Source organism: Pelobates fuscus, chromosome 8 (assembly GCF_036172605.1).
Source record: "Pelobates fuscus isolate aPelFus1 chromosome 8, aPelFus1.pri, whole genome shotgun sequence".
In the NCBI taxonomy this organism is placed as follows: Eukaryota; Metazoa; Chordata; class Amphibia; order Anura; family Pelobatidae; genus Pelobates; species Pelobates fuscus.
In genome coordinates, this window is record NC_086324.1 from 62,266,059 (window position 1) to 62,289,780 (window position 23,722).

Below are 23,722 nucleotides of genomic sequence, written 5' to 3' on the forward strand. Positions count from 1 at the left end.
ACACAAATTGAGTGAAACTATTATTTTACTTAAACATTTTCATTCTTTTAAGCAACGCACACTCTCATATGCACTCATTGGCACACATACTGTTTAACCAACACACACTTTCACTGACATAAACACACATTCTCACTGACAGACACAAACTGACTTACATTTACTAACAGACAGACACACACACATTACTGACCCACACTGACAGACACACACACTGTCAGACATACACACTAATAGAAATTAAACACATACAAATATAACATCATTTGACAAATATAATTAAACAGATCCTACTCTACGTTTTTCAGAGCAGGATAAGCTAGGCCAATACTATTTATTTAGCCCTCTGAATGTCATAATAAGGAATATCAAATAAAATGACATAATCACAATTACAAAACCCCCAGTATGCTATTTAAATGTGATACATTATTTATTTATTTTTTTTTTTTTTATTTTTTTATTTTTTTTTTATTTTTTTTTTTTTTTTTTTTTTTTAATTCTTTATTTTTGTTGTGCATAGTTTAAACATGTGGGTTTGCACTGCCACAACAGCCGGTGCAACCAAGTTTGTATTCACATTTAATCACATGGCATTATAGAAAAACATTGCACTATTTTTTTTTTAAACAGGAAAATGAACAGGATTATATCTTAAGTTTCATAGAAAGCAAAGAGAAACAATAGCTTGGCTCGCAGATGGGCTCCACCTAGTAGTCACATTGATAGGAACTGTCAGGCTAGGACTATACATTACAGAGTTGGGCTAATCATACCTATCCCAGAGTCTGACTACACAAGGTTATGTCATGAGCATAGTTGTGAATGTGCTACGGTGGGTGTAAGCAAGAGAACAGAAAATTAATATAACAGGCTAGGGCATTGTACAGTCACGCAGTTATAGCTTAATCGCCTTAGGTTACATGCTCCTCCAGAAACTAGCGTAATGCAGGTTACAGATGTCAAGTTTAGCGCAGGCTGAGTTATCATATCAAATGCAATGGGTCACGATGAGGTCTACTAGCTTACGGCATAAAATATATATTTTTAACTTAAGTAAATGTGGGCTTTCAAGAGTACTACACAGTTGAACTTCGATATTACCGCTGCTAGTCGTAGGTAGTCGGGCGGCCACCGGGGCTGAGTGCATTCCTGTATTATTAGGTATTAACAGTAGACATAATAATGTAATAGTATGGCTACGGTGGATGTTAGGCGCTGTTTAGGTGGCAAGAGGTAAATAGGTAGCTGCTCTTAGGTAGCTGATGTAAACCTACAGCTCCTCTTGTTTAGTCAGTGTCCTGTGGTGTTGTGAGAGTCTCTATGCTGGCATGTATAACTTCCTCCACTCGGGTACTGATCCATCACCATGGCAGTTCAGCTTTGCAGGTGCTCATATGTGTGTGGTAAGTCACCCCATGTCAGGCTTTGAGGTCCAGGGGGTGCAGCGCTGGAAGTCGTGTAGGTCTGCTTGGCTGTTACACGCTGCAGCACACTTTCATTCCGCGCCTTCTGCACTCGGCCCCACCAAGGAACAACCAGTGCGGGTCGGGGGTCTCTCACTCTCCCAGACCGCGGTGAGTATTTCCACGGTTTTCTTGTGCTTGAAGCTCTCCGGCAGGGCAGATGCTGTGCCCGCGGTTCAAGGGGGCTCCATGGTGCAGGAGCAGATAATGATGAGCTGTCTGCCGTCGCCATTTTGTGGGGCCGGTCGATGGTCCCGTGCGCCTCAGCCCCCACCCGTCTCAGGCTCCCCTCAGCGGGGACCGGGATGACCCCCCCGGTCCAAAGGGGGGGAAAGCAGGGCCGGCAAGCAAATCTGACAGTCTGTGGCAGCCGGGGAGGAAGACGCAGCAGCGGCCGTCCACCGCGCTCCCATTCCGGGTAGGCCGCAGCCCTCGAAGCTCCGCGCCCCCTTCAGAGGACCAGAACTCCCGATCTCGGGGTCTGCCACCGCTCCCACATATATGGGGTGTCGTGTAGGCCCGTTTTGTGTGCAAAATCCCGCTGTAGGTAGCTTAAAGGGCCCGGTTTCTCCGGAGCCTCTCCTCCATGCGACCGGTTAGCATGGCGGTCCGGCCCCGCCCCCCATTATTTATGTTTTCATTTTATTATTTAACTATTCTTCAACAAGTGTCCATCCCCATGTGTTCGCCATTGTTTTCTTTCTTTGGGTCTATATTTTTGACTGAGATTTCTAAGAATTATGATGTTTTTAAAAGGTCCTCACGGTTGTCATGGATACCATTCTGTATAACTAGATTAATTCTTACCATGGTCAGATTTCAAGATTTACTTCCTTGGAAGTAAAATACTAATTTCAAAGGGAAAAACCTTCCAGATGGGTTATAGTTAATGCACAGTCAAAAAGCGTAATTCACTGGCAATATATAAGCCTTTATTGGTAAAATATTATTTAATATAAAGAAGGCAGGCTTAGAGGTTAGGCTAGCAATACTTAGCATTATTTTCCAACAGGCACACTAAATAAAATATCAATGAGCATATTGTAAATCTGCTTCCCTCGAGAGGTTTTATGATCTGGAGCGAGACCAAGGACACAGCAACACCATGGGCTGCTATTTTTTAAGACTCAGCTGCATTTATTGCAAATAGACATAGGCAATCTGTTGCACTTTGGGTTCTGGTTGGCTGAAGGTAGTGAGATTTTAATCTTGCTGTGCATTTTTTTTAATAATAATTACAAATACGTATGTTAATCTTCTTAGTGTATCTCCTGACTTACCGTTGTGTTGAAGGGTGGCTATCTTTTGCCCTGTTTGGTCAGGAGCACCGTTTATCTGCTATGATCGTGAACAATCTGAAGGTCTGATATTGTTTCAATATCTATTTTTGAGATGTCCTGCAATTGCATATGATGTCAAATTCATGACTGCACAATAACTTTTAACCCCTTAAGGACACATGACATGTGTGACATGTCATGATTCCCTTTTATTCCAGAAGTTTGGTCCTTAAGGGGTTAAAGGAACACTTTGGCATTAGGAATCGAAACCTGTTTTCCTAATACCATAGTTTTCTCCTCTGCCTTTAGTTTAAGATCACCCCCTCTTATAGCAATAAAAAAAAAAAACAGCAAAAAGAGTTTCACTCACCTTTTTTCCAGCGTCAAGATCTAAACCCTGCTGCTGAGTTTGAGTTGGTTGTCACAATCTGAGTGCCCTTAGAGGCTGTAAGGAACACAGCCACTACAGGCTTATTTAACCCTGCAAAGAAAGCATTGCTATTTCTACTACCAGTAATGCTTTACATTGTAGGGTTAAAAATAAAGTACCTCTGCATCTAGACCCCTTCATTGAGACTGTAGTGATCCTTTAGTACCCAGCACAGTTTTTGGACAGATAAGGTGCTTCAGGTCAAAGATGACTTCCCCAAAGGTTAAATTAGGAGATGCATGGGAAAGGGAACGTATTTAAACATATGTACTACAAAAGAATACATATAGAGGCTCTACTACAAAAAAATCTTCCATTTGAATTAAAAATATATATTACCGTTTTCCGTTAAGTTATACTTGCCCTGTGCAAAAACCTTTACATTTCTTATGAGCTCTGTTTAATAGTAGATGCTGTGGGATATATATCTCCCATCATGCCATGTCCAGCTACATTTAGAACTTTAAAAGGTGATGAATAGCAGAAGCTGCTCTTAATTTGAAATAATCCACCTTTTATTTATTTATTTTTATTTTTTTATATGTGAACTCTCTTGCTCTTAGATGGGGTTCAAACGAGTCCCACGAATTATGGTAATGCTTTAATTTGGACCCATGGAATAATCATTTATAGCCTTAAATTAATCAATCCTAGCGAAAAGCCATCAGTGTTCTGAAATCCTCTTATCTTAATTCCATACTGAAAAATAGAAGATGCTGCAGGGCGAATGTTTCTTTATAGATGTATAATTTATAAGTAAGAGATTCTAAGCATTTAAGTCCGGACACAAATCTGTCATGAGTGGTATGTTTGTTTAAAGTGTATTCTCCATTGGCTTTTGCCAATCACACTTTGTGCTATGGGCAATATACTTCCTTCCTGATGCTTAACCCTTTAGTGGAGGACTAAAAATATAAAGGGCAAGATGGCATAAAGACCTTTAGTTTGGAGCCAAGGTGTTTGCAATGCGTAAAGTGTACCTTCAGTGTCTCTCTTGCTTCCCACAGAAAGCCATCTGACAGGTGAAAACGCAGTCATTAAGATGAATTTTATTCATCCTTTTTTTTTATCATGTATTATTGAATACGGCATGTAAGGAGTGCAGGAATTTTCAAAGAGAGGTAGGGTGATACTAAGCAAACATCAAGGAGTCATGAAATAAATGGTGCTTGGCTAAGAAGCTGCCGTTATTAACACACGAATCAAGTGTATCGTTAATATTTAGTTTCTATGCACTTGGTATGCAATACATGGCCACAGTCGGTCGTTTTCTTTCCAAGTATGCTACAAAGTTTTCAAAGTCATTCAAGTCACCAGTGATCAATTATGACCAAAAAGTTGTTTTTTTTTGTGAACTGTGTCTAAGTCTCCGGTTATGTATTCTGCTATAGCGAATCTGTTCCAGAAGAGACGTTGAGGAGGGCCAAACAAATTGGTTTCTCTGACCGCTACATTGGCAAGTGCCTTGGGCTGAATGAAACTCAAACCAGAGAGCTGAGACTCAACAAGAATGTCAAACCTTGGGTGAAACAGGTGAGAATGCTTGGTTACCATATGGACAGGTACAACAGGCTGTACATCTAAAGCTCCGTTGGATTGGCTGTGATATTCGTGTACAGAATCCTAGGCATTTTTTCAAAATACTTTGAATAGGTGTTTTTTTAAGTGCGCCTTTAATTTCATTGAGTTCTGTGATTTTATTTGTTTTTGGAACCTGAGTGAGTCCGAATAATCAAAATGGACTACTATAGCCAATATTTTATATGTTAATGATTTCTTTTTTAATCTATCATATAACAAGAACTATTCTGTAGGTTTTTGTTCATTCTCTATATATAGTTTTGTTTTTTAATATAGTTATATAGCTTAATGTAACATCACTCTTGCATCGCAACTGCCTTAAAAAAAAAACCAATCAGTGCATTTAAAATGCATATTCATATACATTTCCTAAGATTTCTATCTCGTCTTTCTGGAAAAAAAACAGCAAATCTACTAGATGAGTCCCTAATGATTTTAAAATGATCCATCTTAAAAGCTTAAAGTGAGTTCTCGCTAAAGCGGTTGTAGCTCCCTATAAGTAGGAAGAATGATAGATATGTAGTGGCAGAGGACCTTACTGAGCAAAATTAACATTAGTAGTCATATTAAATACTTTTTCCTATCGTAAAACACTCTGTATCAATACCAGTGGAGTGAATACACAGAAACATCAAAAATAGAAACACGACAGTTTTTTAAAGGAGCACTCTTGGTACTATAACCACTACTCTGACGTATATGGGCGCTGTCCAGCAGTTTTGTCAAAATGTTTAGCAGTGGTTTGACAAAACCTGGGGCTGTTCCCTTCACTCGTAGTTGCTCTCTTTTCAGCTGTATTGAGAACGCGAAAACTGCACTAGCAAAGTATCAGCCTGAACTGCAGTGATAGGCCGCGGGTCCTGGATCCTTATTATTGATCAGTGCAGCTGAAGAAGGGGTGACCTATGTGTACCAAGGAGACCCCCAGTTTTAATAAAACCCTTATAAAACTGCTTGATAAAAAACAAGGAACAGCATCATAGACTTATGCACTACTGCAACAAGCTTTAGTGGTAAGAATAATTAGACTGCCCCTTTTACATCTCGAGTATTATTAGTAGATTTACAATCCCCAAATTGCAGTTATAAATATAATAATAACAATCAATGCTTTAAATACTATTAAGCTTGAAATAATGCATGATCAATTATTCATACACAACAGAATAGAGAAAATTTAATATACAGTATTTCTGCTTTGATGTCTTACATTAAAGTGGTTTGCGGTTAGAGAGAATTGTGTGGTTCGTGGGGATTTATGTTAAACTAAATTGATCATTTGAGGTTGTTGACTGCCAGATTTACAAATACAATAATTCAACAGATTTATCACAAAACTGTAAACGTTGTTGATCAAGTGAAATAATAGAGTTACTTTTTTTTCTTCACAATTAAATTTTTGTAAAAATTTTTTTAGCAACATTTGTTTAATCAGGACGTAAGGTTATAAAAGTTGAAATTTATACTCTGTAGTTCCTTTTGGTTAGCGTCCTTGCATTTTGAAAGGTTTCAAATTTAATTAACAGTTAAACCGGGAGTTTCTAAAAGTAAGATTAAAATGAACCTCTGATATATAAAACTGAGTCTATTTGATAAGACATGTCTGTGAATACCTTTAGTGATATCTGTTCCTTGACATGAAATGCAGAGAACAGACAATTGTGACATTCTAGATCTCTCTTAATGAAGCAACAGTTATCTCGACCAACGCTAGGACCGATCAAGAGCATAAACAGACCACCCTGATTGGTTAAGAAGATAATAATATTGCAATCTTGATTTTCAACAGTCGTCCGACAGCTTAACCTGCTCTTTATCAGAAAATTTCATTTTTCAAATCCACCGTTCCTTATTTCACCCACAAAGCAATTTCTTTGTCGCTCTTCAAGAGCTCCCATTGAAACTCTGGCATTCCGCTGAAGTGGCAATTAAACAGTATATAAAAAACGGTAATCATGAAACATCAGGACCTGACCTGGTTTAAACGTGCAGCATCTGGCACTAAAAAACTAGCCTAGCAGCCATCTCCCGAGGTGCTAACATTGTTTTATGGGCTAATACTTTATTTTAAGTGCCCCATCATTACCAAAGTAATTCTGCATTCATGGTAAGTGTCTCCGTTTTAATGAAGTACTTGGTATGCGCATCTAAAACGCACATACATTTGTAAGCTTGATACTGTCATTTGCTATGAGGTAATAGACTACCTCTTAGATCTAATTAATGAAATAACCCTCAATAACCAGAGAGACATGTTGTCAAAGAAGTCCTCTCCATTCCTTTACCATTCCACCCTCTAGTATTCAAATAGATTGTAAGCTTAGCGGGAGCAGAATAAGAAACGTATCTGCAGTTTTTGTAAGGATTTTTTTTTTTGCCTTAGAATAATTCTTCGGTGTAGACCACCTTGGTTTGACATTGATAATAATAATGCCAGGTTCATTTTATATCTCATGTGTCTATGACTATCACATCACTGAGCAGAGGCAGAGACAAAGAGATCTGGATTGCATTTAAACTTCTGTAATTAAAAGATATAATTCAACCAGGAGCAATCTTTGTGATGAAATTCAGCAGAATCATGTCTATCTAACCACATTTTCTCAATTCTTTCAATCACAACGTATAACGAACAGGGTTATACAAGAGCCCACACTGAGATTATAGTATTGCATTGGACGTTATTCTTTTCCTGTTTGCTTGCACTGTGAATTTGTTGTTGTGTTGTGACCCAAACTTACTTGTGGCTTTATTGTTCTGTTGTCTCTGCAGATTGATACATTGGCTGCTGAGTACCCAGCGATAACAAACTATCTCTACCTCACCTACAATGGACAGGTACTAGATGTCTACTAACTGGCGATGTCTTGACATATTAATATTAATACTGTTGGAAGTCCCACCATATTTAGTAGATAAATTAAAAGCTGATTTAGAATAGTGGGGAGATTTAGAGTATGTTGAAAACAATATGCGTTTGTTTTTTTATATTTTTTTCTAGACTGTCTTTTAAATTATTTGTGTCTTTATTGTAATTTTTTTTTTGCATTCATTTTTTTGTAGGACATTTTGTTTATTAAACTTTATTTTACTCCAATTATTTCCTGATGTTTTCTTACCTCACTTTAATTTTGACATTGAAAACAAGGCAAAATACATTAGCAGCATAGCCTTTTTAGCAAACAATATGGCATAACATTTTTTTGTGAATGCAACAGAGGCACAAAACAAATTTGGAATGTACAAAGAAGAAAAATAAAAAATTTTACATTCATTTTAAAATGCTTACATGAACTGAAGCAACTATTTGAATCTCCAAAAAAGACAATCTTGAAAGCACTTTGATAAACCACCACTAGTATTCGTTGTGGGGACTTGTTATAAGGACCTACAGATATTTAAATATAATTTTAAATTCAGTTACTAATAGCATTTGAAAGACATTTTAACTCTTGATATATTTAGCTAGATTGTTTATTTTTTTTGTATCATTAATAACATTTACATTAGCAGAGTTTTTTTTAATAAATTGTCTGCTTCTAGTTTCGGTTGCTAATATATTTTCCATCTGTCTCACTGTACGTCTGTCTATCTTTTAGGAACATGATATAACATTTGATGACCATGGGATGATGGTTTTGGGCTGCGGGCCTTATCATATAGGTATGTGATGATCTTCTTTCTTCACTCTCTTAAAGTCTCTCGTTCTCATAAAGTTGCATTAAAAATTTTTTTTTTTACAGTATAGTTTAGGTTTCCGGCCCCTCGCTCCTTAGTTTAACCCCTTAGGGACCAAACTTCTGGAATAAAAGGGAATCATGACATGTCACACATGTCATGTGTCCTTAAGGGGTTAAAAAGGTATGAAATGTACGTTTTTTCTAGTGCTGCCCCGGATCGTCATAACATGCCCTGCCCCTGTTCCGTCTCCTTGGCTGACATCATTAAATTTGACAATCTTAGTCAAACCAATGCTTTGCCACTGTCACTGCCAGTAGATGTGTTCCTAGACAGTAATGTACACACGGCCTGTTCTCTGAAAAGTCAGCATTTAAATTAAAAAGCCTGCAGGGTCAGCCTATAGACATCAGAACAACTACATCAAGCTATAATGGTTTTGGTGACTATAGTGTGCCTTTAAGAAATGCGGTATGTGTCCTCTTTTTTTCATTTTACAAAACGTAAATCATAATAATAATTTTAATAGAAATGTTGTAATTTTAATAGAGTTTTATAAATGAACTATGTTACACCCCTCCCTGTCCCAACTTTCAAGCAGACAACTGGCCCTGTTACTTCCTGGCTTGTTTAGTTCAGTAGAGCTAAATGTAAGAGGCAAAAAATGCCCTAGAACACATGCCTTGCAAAGACTTCCCATTGAGCTGAATTGGAAAGTCTGTGATAGGACAGCCACAGAAGGTCTGGGCGTGGTTAGAAGGGGAGGAGTTGCAAAAGAACAGCAGGTTTTACAAGCCGTTTTTAGATAAACCCACAATGAAAAAAGCCTCATAATTAAATGCATGCATGTTTTCATTTGGGTATATCTACTAAATAGTGATTTTAAAAAATTGGGCAGTGAAGTGTCTCTTTAATGTCCCTGCGTCAGTCTATTTTCATCTCACCTTTTGGTTTAGTATGAGAGCGTTAACAAGCATTTTCAAAAACATAGCACAGAATTACAGTTTGACAACCAAAGGCCTAAATGCTGGAATTACATGTTCTATAACTATCTGCTACAGGCAGCAGCGTGGAATTTGATTGGTGCGCAGTCTCCAGCATTCGTACATTGCGCCAACTTGGCAAAAAGACTGTGGTGGTGAACTGTAACCCAGAGACTGTCAGCACAGATTTCGATGAGTGCGACAAACTTTATTTTGAGGAGTTGTCCCAAGAAAGAATCCTAGATGTCTTCCAACTAGAGGTGAGTGGCCAAAGTTATGAACTATTGAAGTTTGGTTTGGTTAGCATTGTTCTGTTTTGACCCTGCTTGAGATTATCCTGAATACTACCACTTACTGTACTACCAATTGCTTTACCCTTTGAATACAAATCTATGCTCAACAGGTTAAAGACAAAGAACACATTTTTTTTACATTGTTGCAAATGTAACGTGAAAATACTATGTCCTCTAATACTTTGTTATTGATATCCAATCTTTAGCAACGGTATTGGTTATGCAATCCCCTGCTTCCCTTTTCTTCTTCTTCTTCTTATTATTATTATTATTGCCATTTATATAGCGCCAACAGATTCCGTAGCGCTTTACAATATTTTGAGAGGGGGGGGATGTAACAATAAATAAGACAATTACAAGAAAACTGACAGGAATAATAGGTTGAAGAGGACCCTGCTCAAATGAGCTTACAGTCTATAGGAGGTGGGGTATTAGAAACATTAGGATTATCTCATACTGTATGTCTTAGAGCGCTGTGTAGTAAATTCTTCCAAACGTTCCCTTGATATAAAAATGCATCAAAGATCAATCTATTTCTGGAGCTTACTATGTGTTAATAATTGATACATTATTTACAACAGAGAAAGGTTATTTTAATAGGAGTCTTTCTTATATGAAAGCCACATGAGTTTTTTTTATAAAATTGTTATACACAACCAAGGATTAGAGACTGTATATGATGCAGGATGTGATTACCTCCATTATCAGGTGTAATCAAACCGTCCTAATCAGTAGCTCACAAGCAAAGTGAGAAAACCAGAAGAGTAGACAGTCGGGGGTCAGTGCCAGGGCGAATGGAGAACCAAGTCGTGAACATGCCAAAGTGTTTTACAGAATTGCAAAGCTGTGAAAATCAATATATCTGGAAATCCTGGAAGCTTATACAACGTTCTAGCATAGTGCATCCCCAGTTTTGAACCTTCATTTTTTAAATTATTATTTAATATTAATTTTACCATTGATACACAATAACCAAGATTTCATGCTATCATGGCTTGAAAGTGGACACTTACTGTTATGTTTCCCCTGGATACAATACCATTTTATGTATACACGTGCTTGCTAATTGTCATGAATGAAGCAACCTGAGTGCGGTTAGGAGCCTTGGATGCAGAGAAAGCCTAACTGGGATTTAGTCCTGGGTAACCTTCCTAGCTATAAACGACTTCTATTCTGAAGATGGGATAGATGCCACGGAGCCCAAAACATGTAAATTAGTCCATAGAGCAAGGACACTATTTGGATGACCTAGTAACTACTTCAAAGAACTGTATAAACACCATAACTACTACATCATGCTATTGTGTCTATGATGCCAGAAGTGCTTTGGTGCCTTTCCATTGTAAGTAGTCACACTGGCTTACAACTCTCAGCACCCACTACAACTTTCAGAGACCGGTAGTACAGGAGCTTCTGGCTCTCCTGTAGAAGTAGTGGAGGCAGGGAGCGGCATCCGGTGAATCCCAAGTGAGAAGTCATATTGTTCTAAAACAGTTTGGATACTTACAATGGGCACTCTTTACACCATAACCACTACAGCACGCTGTATGAGTATTGTGCTGGGGGTGTTCCTGTAATAGTGAGTAAATGACACATTTCTGCTCTTTTAGGTGCTTTCGGCCAAATTCTAATTTTTTACTGTGCAACTGAAACGATTCACTACTTGGGCACTTATCACTAGTCTTATTACTGATTGCTTTTTTTTGTAAGGCATAGTACCCTACAACACATTTACAATCTGTAAATATATCCAGGATTCTTTGTTGTTTAGTAAAATGCTTCCATACAGATGGATATAGCAATCTGATTAGACTTCAATATTCCCATGAAACCACCTTTAACCCCATCAGCCTCTAAACTACTTTCAATTACTTCCTCCCTTGGACTATTGCAGTGGGCTAATTCTCCCACTCATGTAGCTGGCAATACCCTTGACCTTATTTTATATTATTCATGTACATTATCTAATATCTGCAACACCCCATTTTCTCTCTCTGATCACCACCTCTAATCATTTGCTCTCAATTACCCCCTCACTCAACAACCTCAGCCTAACCGCCCTCAGCTCAGGAGGAACCTTAACTCTATTGACCTCCAGCAGCTGTCAGCTGACATTGATTCACATCTGCTATCCGTCCCTTCACACTCCTGTCCCTCACTGGCCATCTCCACATACAACACTACCCTCACATCTGCCTTGAACGCTGCAGCCCCGCTCCAAACATGCACCTCGAGGAGGACACGACCCCAACCTTGGCATAATAAATCAACACGCTATCTGCAGAGTTGCTCCTGTTGTGCTGAACGCTCCTGGAGGAAATCCCGCACCCACACAGACTTTCTCCATTATAGATTCATGTTGCTTTCATTCAGCACAGCCCTTGCCCTCGCCAAACAGTCCTACTTTTCCTCTCTTATTAGTTCATGCTCCCGCAATCCCAGACGTCTCTTTGACACCTTTAATTCCCTTCTCCGCCCTGCTGTGGCCACCCCCCAAACTAACCTTACAGCTGATAGCTGTGTATGCTACTTTATCGACAATATTGAACAGCTAAGGAAACAATTCTCCCCTCCAGACTTTCTCCCCGGCTACTAGACAAGAGGTGGCTGCGCTTCTCCATTCCTCTCGCCCCATCACTTGCCCGCTAAATCCTGTCCCATCTCACCTCATCAGATCTCTCTACTCTTGTCTTGTGCCTACCCTAACACACATATTTAACTGCTCTCTCTCTACTGGCACTGTTCCTGCTGACCTTAAACATGCCACTGTAGTACCTATCCTGAAAAAAACATATCTTGACCCGTCCTCCCCCTCTAACTATCGTCCCTTATCCCTGATCCCTGCTCCCTTTCTTATCAAAGCTTTTGGAAAGACTTGTCTTTAACCGTGTGTCTCGCTACCTTAATTCCAACTCTCTCCTTGACCCTCTTCAGTCATGCTTCTGCCCTCTCCATTCTACTGAGACTGCTCTTATCAAAGGGACTAATGACCTAATCTCCGCTAAATCCAAAGGTCACTACTCCATATTAATTCTCCTTGACCTCTCTGCTGCCTTTGACACCGTTGATCATGCTCTCCTCGTTCAAACTCTTCAATCACTCGGTCTCTGTGACTCTCTCCTCTCTTGGTTTTCCTCCTATCTCTCCCAACGCTCATTCAGTGCCTCCTTTTCCAAGGATACCTCCTCCCCTCGTCCTGTCTCGGTTGGAGTTCCCCAAGGCTCTGTCCTTTGTCCACTTCTATTTTCTCTTTATACTGCCTGTCTTGGTAAACTTATTGCCTCTTTTGGATTCCACTACCACCTGCACGCTGATGACACTCAGATATACCTCTCCTCCCCGAACCTCTTCCCTGCCGTCCTGCAATGTGTCACTGCTTGTCTTTCTTCCATCTCTGACTGGATGTCCTCACGCTTTCTGAAACTTAACCTCTCTAAAACTGAACTCCTTGTCTTTCCTCCTCCTAATACTGATCCTCCTCTCTCACTCTCCCTTCAAGTCAGTGATATCCACATAAGTCCATCCCTGCAAGCGCGCTGTCTTGGCGTCATACTTGACTCTGGTCTCAACTTTGAGTTTCACATCCAGTTTGTTGCCAAGTCCTGTAGGTTCCAACTCAAAAACATAGCCTGCATCCGTCCCTTTCTACTGCCATCAGACTCTCCCCTAGTCTTCAATCATTTAAGAAGGGCCTTAAAACCCATTTCTTCAGGACAGCTTATGGCCTCCCAGAGTAATCTCTACCTTACATACCTTTCTCTTGCTCTCTCCTATGGGACAGTGCTTTGCTCTCTCCTCCAGCTTTGCTTCACTCCCACCCTTTCCTAATGTTTTTAATACCCCACCTATAGTCTGTAAGCTCGTTTGAGCAGGGTCCTCTTCAACCTATTGTTCCTGTAAGTTTTCTTGTAATTGTCCTATTTAGAGTTACATCCCCCCTCTCAAAATATTTTAAAGCGCTACGGAATCTGTTGGCGCTATATAAATGGCAATAATAAAAATAATAAGCCGAAAAGCATCACTTGTGCTTTTGTACTGTTTGTCCTCCAAGACATTTCATTGAAGTACCTTACAGTGGAATTGTCATTGTCTGAGATGCTGCAATGTTCATTCTGTCTCTTACTAGCAATGTGATGGCTGCATCATCTCTGTGGGAGGACAAATCCCCAATAACATGGCTGTGCCGCTTCACAAGAATGGTGTAAAGATCATGGGAACCAGCCCATTGCAGATCGATAGGGCTGAGGACCGTTCTATATTCTCTGCTGTTCTGGACGAGCTTAAGATTCCCCAAGCACCATGGAAAGCTGTTAATTCCCTGGTGAGTCAGATAGATCGATTTCATTTGCAGCTCACAAACATATCTGTACATCCAGATAACTATGACATATCCAAAAATATTAATGATGTTTTTTCATATATATTTTCAATAGGATGATGCTTTGCAGTTTACAAAGACTGTGGGCTACCCATGTTTGCTTCGTCCTTCCTACGTACTTAGGTAATATATAGTATTAGTGGTAAAGTCCCGTTAAGGTTAACCAGCCTGTGAACCACCATGTGATATTGTGGGATTTATACACATAAGTGGGAACTGGGGACAACTGACAAAACTGTACATTTAAGCCCAAAGTTTTGAATTGGAAAACTAGCTGATTTGGTGAATTTGTACAATTGAGATATGTTGGCCAAAAACTTGTATTTCCCTTCTCAGTTCTTCGCAATTTACTGAATAAACACCTGAATAATGCTTAATTAGAGTGTCTATAATTCATATGTGAGGATAGTGGAATTGCATCAATAGTCTACCTAGACAGTATACTAGCATGGATTGCCCTGCATAGTATGTGGCTCTGCACAGCCTTCTGTAGTTAAACAAGGACATATTAAGGTTAAGAAATAAGAATCCCACCATATTCTCTTCTAGTGGCTCTGCAATGAATGTGGTGTATGGAGAAGAAGAGCTGAAGACCTTCCTTGCTGAAGCCACCCGTGTCTCACAGGTAGGCAGTTTTCTAAACTCTCTTTAACCCAATGAAGGTAAGTAGTGTCAACAAAGCACGTTGATCTTGAGATCATGACACACGTTAAGTCAAGTTTTAGGTTGATAAGGTAAATATGATAAATTCTAATGTTTGATGCATATTCATTTTATCCCCCAAAAATGCAGACAATTATTAAAATACATTTTTGGATTGGGATTGTGTTGAAAACAAATACACAATACTGGTTGAACATCAAACTATGGTTGCGAGTTAAGATCTCAGCTATAAGCCATCCTTGGATGCACATCTCTTTGAGAAGACCACCTGTAAGCCCAAACAGTGTTGTGACAAAACACTTTTTAGAGTAGTGCTACAGTCTTGGTAGTGATGTCTATAGAATAAAATTTCTTTTCACCTCTGCCAAGGTAACACAGGTCTGACATTGTTAACCTTGCAGTGGATACCACAGTACCTGCAAGAGACACTCTAGGGCATCCAATTTAGTTTTACTGTCTAGACTGACACATATATTATGATGTTCAGAAAGGTTCATATGTTGAGCTTCCTGACAGCATTCAAAATTATGTGCAGTATAATGAGTCTCTAAAATTCTTTGACAGGGCAATGTAACATAGTAAATTATCCTATAGCAAATCATTCTTTTAGAAACATCCAGACAACTTGGCTCTTGACAGATGGCACTGATTTCAAGTGGCACTAAACATTTGCTTGAAAATTTGTTTCTTTAATGGAAACATAGGTATCACCGTGTCATATCTGGAAAGTGTAAAGTGGCAAGTATCGACATAAAGTTTTACACTACAAGTCATTGCACAGCTAATCATCGGTGGTGGAGTGATAGGGACTTTCTCTTGCTTCTACCACAATGTAACATACACATATTAGTTAGAAGTGGTACTTGGGAACTGGTTTAGGTGGCATGTATTGATCTTGTATAAAAACAGGTTATTTACTAAACAGGATGTCATATTCTGAAACAATGAGTAACTGTTGAGAACTGGAGAAATATGCATGCTTAATACTAAAGCATGAAGTCACATTTTCAGGGGATAAAATGGAATATGTATTTTAAAAAAAAAAACCACATGCCTGTCTATCTTCTTCTGAGTGATTGTATATAACATTGTCTTCTGCAAAATGATCCAAGGTTAAAAACAAAAGTTAGTCTTATAAGATCCTGGGCATCTGAAAGGAGGTTATCTGCAGTCTGTTACCAAATGCATCTTCAGTTCATAATAATGCCCGTTTCTTTATTTTAATATTTGTAGATAAAAATGTTATCATACATTATACACAATGAATTGGCAGACTAGCAAAGATCGTTAATACGTGTGCCAACTTTTAGGCAGTTCTTCCTTGTTTTCCAATCACTCACTTTTTTGGCATAAGCAGGGGTTTTAAGTCATTTACAGTGTATCCAGTGGGGTATTGATTCATAGAAGATGAAAGCTTTTGGCTTAGTCTTTTAAATGCTCTCTAGGTGGTAAGTAGGAAAGATGGGTATTTACATAGCTAAGTGATTGATCTTCGGGAAAAAAAAAACGATACTGTTAAAAGCTGACAACTCCACGAGTCTGGCAGAGCGAGCTATGTCTGTAAGGACTTAAGATGTAAATAGGCAGCTTTCTCACATGGGACATTCTATCTCTTATTTCAACAGCATCTAAAATCAGAAGTTCTATGTTTAGAGCAAAAACAGCATAATTTGTGCTTTTTACATTTTTTTTTTTTTTTTTACAAGAGACATGTTTGATTTTTCTTTGTCAGGAACACCCAGTTGTCATCACCAAGTTCATAGAAGGAGCTCGGGAGGTCGAGATGGATGCTGTCGCAAAGCAAGGAAGAGTACGTTTTTAGTTTATATAGTCCACTTAGGACCTGCGGCTATTCAAGACCTGCACTAAGATGCTCTAAATAGTCCTTTTCAACCATTGGATCTTTATTATCACTTCTCATCCTTCACATTTTTTATAGTGTACTTTTAGACTATTATTATCGTGAAATTGTGTTCAGATACCGTATTCTAGGATGCAAGATTCGCATATTTTGCCATACTCGCATAAGGCTCAGCATATTTTCACGCTAGAAGATACTTGAGGTTCTACCTTTTGGCCTCCCTTGGTTTAGTTGTCTATAAAAAAATTGTGAATGCAGGAAAATGTAATTTAAAGGGACACTCCAGGCACCCAGACCACTTCTGCCCATTGGAGTGGTCTGGGTGCCAACTCCCACCATTTTTTTTATAAACTGCAATAATTACCTTGCAGGGTTAACTCCACCTCTAGTGGCTGTCTACTAGAAAGCCACTAGAGGTCACTTCCTGCTCTATCGCACAGGAAACCTGTGCTAGAGCGTCGCTGGACGTCCTCACGCTGTGTGAGGACCTCCAGCGTCACTCAAATTCCCATAGGAAAGCATTGAAATTAGTTTTCAATGCTTTCCTATGGGGAGACCTAATGCGCATGTGCGGCATTGCCGCGCATGCGCATTAGGTCTCCTCGGCCGGTGGGCGGGATCAGTCTCGCCCACCGGCCGACGCAATGGAGAGGAGGAGCGTCGCGGAGGAGGAGACAGCGGCGAGGGACATCACCGCTGCCTCAGGTAAGTGACTGAAGGGGTTTTCACCCCTTCAGTACCTGGGGATTGGTGGGTGGGAGGGAGAGGGACCCTCCAGTGCCAGGAAAACTGATCGTTTTCCTGGTACTGGAGATTCCCTTTAAACATATTTTATTTCTAATAGTTGTGTGCATATTGTACAAAAATGCACACTCTATTTCAAAGTATACAGAAAATGCATGTTACTTCTGTAATAGTAGTCTTGTTGGCTATTTATTTTTAGAAACAATTTCATTATGTGTGAAGGACAGAATTAAAATTCTGTCCATGTTATCACCAACTTTAAAAGACACAAGGAGGAGGATTACTGATTAATAAAGTGATACTACGTTCTAGAGCACGGGTCCGTCCTCAATCTCCGACCCCACAGATATTGCTTAAGCTCAACTACCATGATTCTCTGGCTATCTATGTAATTCAAAAAATCATGGGAGTTGTAGTTCAGCAACATCTGGGGGGCTGGAGTTTGAGGACCCCTGTTCTAGAGTTAGTAAGGTTCTGAATGTCCTATATAACCTGCCGTGTCCTGAATGTTTCAGATGTACAGACTGTCCCTGACACTGACAACAATATTTTTATTGTGTGTAGTGACATGATGGTGGGCATCTGTCAGTGGCTAAATTACTATGAACAGTGCTACCCAACTAGAGGGCCAATGACCAGATAGCCAGAAAACCCAGTGTCATCTCTCTTTGTGTTGTACACAAATGCCTTTAGAATAAGGAACCCTTATAGTCAATAAATACTGTCTGAAGAGTTCTCCTGATTTTGTAGTCATATATAGACTTTGAGTCAACAACAATAACCATGGCCAACCTCAGTTGCAGTTCACCATATAGTGCAGTGGTTCATCAAGGGAAATTCTGAGCATTGCAATATAACCACTAAAGTTCTCTAACCCACATCCGCGTTGGACAAAACTGACACGGAGTAAGTGGAAATGTTAATTCCATATCATTAATGCAGCCAAGATGGGGCAGTCCTTGATTGCCAGTAATAGCCCTGGTTTATATCAAATGGTTTGATATTAAACCGAGAAGCTGGACCTGATAGTGGGTACTCTAGGTAGCATAACCACTATAGCTAACTTGTTATCTGGTTATATTGTGCACATTTTACTTTTTTGTCAGTGACCCAAAATAACATTAGCTAGGCCACTCATTCTTCAGTTATATTAGCTCAGTGATTAATTCTTCAAGTTTTATAGGTAACATGAAATTACATTTAGCCAAACACATTAATTATACTCTTGCCAGGACCAGAGGGGTCTTTTTTTTACTGCTCCGGGGAAAGTAATGTGGCTAAAGTGAACAATTTATTGTGTGCAGTTGCCTGAAGCTTGTTCATACAAGTTGGAACCCAATGAAATGACATGAAGATCCATTTTTCGTCCCAACCAAGGGAATAAAAACATTTATATCGCTTGTAGTTTTGGCATCCAGCAACAACCAATGCACATTACCACTTTATCACTGGAAGCTGATATATATCTTTGATATAAAATTGTCACCTTCTCCCTTGTACAGGTGATCTCTCATGCTATTTCGGAACATGTGGAAGATGCAGGAGTTCACTCTGGTGATGCCACCCTCATGATCCCCACACAGACTATTAGCCAAGGGGCACTGGAAAAGGTGAATATGTGTGTTACAATGTACCATTTAATATTCTAAGAAAGTATCTTGCAAGAGCTTTAGATCATTGCTTTAAACTTATAGTTGCAAAAGAGGTTAGAAGCATATGATAAATATCAATATTGTAGCCCCCTAGAGCAGCAAATTATATTACAGTAGTGCTGCTATCCATTTACTTTAATGATGTTTATTAAATCATTTGTTTATTAGATCCCTTTTTTTCTTGTGGGCAAGTGATATTTTATGTCCCACGCAAAAGAACAGAACTGCAACATTGGGCTTTTTTCTTATTGTTTCTTGCTCATGTGATTTTTTCATGCTGTTGTGCTTAACATTAAAAGAATTGTGAAGGGGAGTAAGTTATGCCTGAAATCTTATTGTAACAAATCAATTCAAAATATAAATGAAAAAAGTGCCAAACAAATTAAATTTGTTAAATTGTCACATTTCGTTTGGCAATTTTTTCATTTGTTCGTTTGTTTTATCCTGAGACGGTTACACATTGAAAAGATGATAAGAAGTATTCACAAGCGTATCCCAGATAATTTTCATACAGGTTTTTAATTATACAGTTTTACTTACTATAGTTGGAGAAAATTTAAAGTGAATTCCCAATTTAAGGCCAGAGTAGCCAATCTGAAAGCATAGTTTACTTATCTTGGTTATTTTTACCTTAAATTTTAAATCACTTTGAATTCTCACTTTAGTGAACAACCCTGATAAATATTTCTCCTGTGCTTCTTTGGCGATCTACAGAACGATGTCAGATGTATAACAGACATTTAATAGGACTCTTTCAAGCAAACCATCTTTTGGATTTAACTGTTTACTTTGGCTCTACATTGTGCTATTACGGCTGCTGCCCCCATAAATAGAACGCATGCAACTCACGATCACACATTTTCTAGCCTGCTCCCTACCACAATGTGTAGATAAAAATATTTAGATTGAACAGCTGGGCTCAGCATTTGCTTGATATAGTCCCTTAAGTATTTACTCTGGCAAAAGATAAGCGAGTGCTAGCCCAAGACCCCTGACAATCTGTGATATATTGGTACAAGGGTAAGTAGAATTCATATATCTCCACTGCACAACCTGGTTATTAAGTGACGCCGTGATGACGCAGTACATTGATGTTCCTTTGCAAGTTACACGGTTTGCACTAATATTTTTTGAATGCTGAATTAACAATGATTTATGAACGTGAGTTCATGAATGATTTATGAGGAAAAAGGCTTGTCTGTCCTCTCTGAACGTTACTATAGAAATGGGTCTAGACATTTATTATGTGATCCATATTGTTCGGTGCATGCATCATAGCCATCTGACAATCCACATTTTTCTACTGGACCTGTGATTCTGGGATAGGGTGTAAGAGTAGCAAAAAGCCTATTGTTCCATAAAAGGGGTGTCTAGTTACTAAAAACCACAAATATGATGAGATTTATCAAGGTGGAACAGGTGCTGTTCCAGGTGCAAAGTGCTAAATGTTGAGATACATTCCATCGGTTTCCATGGTAATTGCTCCTTACTTAGAGCTTTGCCCCTAAATAGCACCTTTTCATACCTTAATAAACTCTCCTATTCTAATGGAAAACAATATATATATTCATATTTAATATTGTGTTATGTTTGTATATAGGGTGTTAAAAGAAAGCCCTATTACTTATTTCACCATTAAAAAAATATATATAATATTTATGGTTGATTAAACAGAAAGGGTGAAATTGTAGTAGATTGAACGCATAGTAAAAGTGCCAAATCGACCTTGTACACAAAGATGTTGCATATCAAAAGCCTTGGTCCTTAGCAGATTAATTTTTGCAACTTATTTCTCAACATCTCAATGTTTAGTGAATAGGCCCATGCTGTCACCCAGCAAACAGAATCAAATGACAATGCAATGTTCTAATCCAGTATAGATTTCCTGCACCCTTACAATGTAATGTAAATCCAACCACAACTGAGGATTTGTTAGTGATTTATACATTTAATTGAATTTACTAATCTTTCTGAAGTTTTACTTTTAAAGTATATATTTGGAATGCTTTCAGGATACAATAGAAACGTAACAAAATTCTCAGGTCTTCAATTGCTCCAGCTGTGTAGACATTGGCGCATTATTTAATCAATGAAGTAAAAAGGTTTTGATCAGTATCTAAAGACAGGAGCATGAATTATGGATTCCGAGGGATTTGCAGATGTGCTTTGTAAGGCGAAGAGGATGCTTCTCAATCAGCAAAGTCATTAAAAGACTTAATGTGAAAGACAAAAGAAGGTTTTAAATGGAGTTGAGCGCCCAGGGGAGATCACTGATCTGCTTCTTTAAAAAAAAAATAAAAAAAAATTGAAAAGTGGTACTGCAACATTATTGTTCTCTTCTGTAATTTGCAGGTGAAAATTGCTACCAAGAAAATTGCAAATGCTTTTGCCATCTCTGGACCCTTCAATGTACAGTTCCTTGTCAGAGGAAATGATGTTCTGGTAAGAAAATGGCTTCACAATAACTGATAGCATTCTAGTAATCTGCCTCTTTCATGTGATCAGCCACTATCGAGCTACAGCAGATAAACTCAGCCGTGCTTCTTAGTACTGATTGCACATGTACAGTAGAGAGAAATACACATTTGTTCCATTGGCTTGCATGCAACCTGATACATGTTAAGCACCTTGATTTCTACAGGTTATACATCTAGCTGAACTTACGGGTACTTTAAAGAGGCGTAGATTTGGATAACTGCAGCTTTTTATTTTAGGTAGAACTTCTAAAATGGTAACATAGATTGAGATTAAAAGCAGTATGCAAAGCAGTGGGGACACTGGCTTTGCAATCTCCCACGTAGATACCATGTTCACCATCTAGTTTATATGATTAAAGGAGCACTATAGGGTCAGGAACACAAACATGTATTCCTGGCATTATAGTGTTAAACCCACCATTTAGGTGGCTTGCCACCCCTTAGCCCCCTTATAAGGAATTAAAACTCACCTTATTTCCAGCGCAGCGCGGGTCCTCCGGTGCTGGCCCTGCCCCCTTGGCGACATCATCAGAATTCCCGATTTTTAGTCAATCCAATGCTTTCCCATGGGGAAAGCATTGGATTGGTAAGAATCAGCAAGGGGGCGTGGCCAAATACAGTTTTGGTCAATTAGCCCCTCCTCATAGAGATGCATTGAATCAATGCATCTCTATAAGGATAATTCAGTGTTTCCATGCAGAGTGTGGAGACGCTGAATGGCAGAGCTGCCTACTGTGCAGCACTGAGCCAGGAAGCACCTCCAGTGGCCATCTAAGGAGTGGCCACTTGGAGGTGTCCCTAGGGGCAATGTAAACACTGCCCTTTCTCTGAAAAGGCAGTGTTTGCATGAAAATGCCTGCAGGGAATGATTATACTCAACAGAATAACTACATTAAGCTGTAGTTGTTCTGGTGACTTTACTGTCCCTTTAACTATTTTACAGTGTTATTCAGTAAATTGAGAATTGTCAGCAACTTAAAGTGTGTTCCAAACTTTACACCAAACTAGCTAAAATGGAAGCACAGTTGATTTGGAGAATTTTCCAACTCATCTAATTTCTCCTTAAATTTAAAATTTACTTTGAATTCCTGACAATTCCCACGTTGGTAAATAACCCTGTAATGTCTTCTTCTCAATCATGGTGAGTTTACAACCACCACAATGCACTCCCTTAATGAACTCCCCTGCGATTTTGAATTATATGTATGACCGATGCTTATTGTTGTGTCATCGAAATGCAGAAGAGTGTGATCATGCGTTCATTTTGTTTGTTCTGCTTATAAAACTTTGACTTTGGTTCATGTGAATATTTTGAGAAAATTGGATTTCTAATTAACAGGGTTTCTGTTACAAACTGAAATCTGAATGGCAAAACATAGGCCTAAGTTGCTGATTTGGGGAAAAAAAAAAACTTCATCACACTTATAGACACAGCTTGGATTTTTCTGCCTGAATTTTGAAATTTGGATTTTAAATAAATAAACGTTTAAGAATACTTGTTCTTACCAGTTTCTTAAAGCAGCCTAAATTACATACAAAGCCCTAGCATGGCAATATTATCTCAATGACCCATCCTCAATGTTTATAGGCGTTGCTGTTACAGCAATCGATTTTTTGTTCTGGGTGTCTGTGGTTTGTCAAATGTGCCTTTTCAACCTTTGGGGACCCAGTAAAAAAATGAGGACCCAGTTTTTTAGGTCCTGACCCAGAGGTTAAAAAGCAATGAATTAAGAATACTCTCCAAAGTGTGTATCTAGGCCAGGGATAGACAACCTTTGGCTCTCCAGATGTTGTGGACTACATCCCCCATAATGCTCTTACACACATAATGCTGGCAAAGCATCATGGGAGGTGTAGTCCAAAACATCTGCAGAGCCGAAGGTTGCCTATCCCTGATCTAGGCCTACAATTGCACCAGATTCACAGTGATTCATTGTTTAGTGAATACACCCCTTGATTTCCTTAAAACGGACACAAATATAGGGTCAACAGGTAATGTATAGCACCATAAAGCACCATAAAGCCCACTGAAACTTCTTGCTGTGGTCTATGTTTTCTCTCAGGGCTATCTACTAAAGTGATAGCTGCCGGTATTTTAAAGTGAATTTCAAATTTCGATTTGCTACAATTCAGAGTTTAGTGAATACTTTCCACATACCCCAATTTTGCTTACATACCTTGTTTGTATTGTAGTCACCTATAGTTACATAACGGACTGTGGAATACTGTGAACCTC

General features: G+C 38.9%; 1 protein-coding gene across 1 annotated transcript in view; it reads left to right on the plus strand.

Moving 5' to 3' along the window:
* CPS1 (carbamoyl-phosphate synthase 1) overlaps positions 1 to 23,722 on the plus strand; it is an 83,779-nt gene that overhangs the window by 42,824 nt on the left and 17,233 nt on the right. Inside the window, exons 22-31 of the mRNA XM_063429954.1 lie at positions 4,568 to 4,709; positions 7,530 to 7,595; positions 8,357 to 8,420; positions 9,497 to 9,678; positions 13,838 to 14,032; positions 14,145 to 14,212; positions 14,639 to 14,714; positions 16,485 to 16,562; positions 18,860 to 18,967; positions 21,362 to 21,451. Coding sequence (XP_063286024.1) covers positions 4,568 to 4,709; positions 7,530 to 7,595; positions 8,357 to 8,420; positions 9,497 to 9,678; positions 13,838 to 14,032; positions 14,145 to 14,212; positions 14,639 to 14,714; positions 16,485 to 16,562; positions 18,860 to 18,967; positions 21,362 to 21,451 — 1,069 coding nt within the window. The remainder of the gene's footprint in view (positions 1 to 4,567; positions 4,710 to 7,529; positions 7,596 to 8,356; positions 8,421 to 9,496; positions 9,679 to 13,837; positions 14,033 to 14,144; positions 14,213 to 14,638; positions 14,715 to 16,484; positions 16,563 to 18,859; positions 18,968 to 21,361; positions 21,452 to 23,722) is intronic.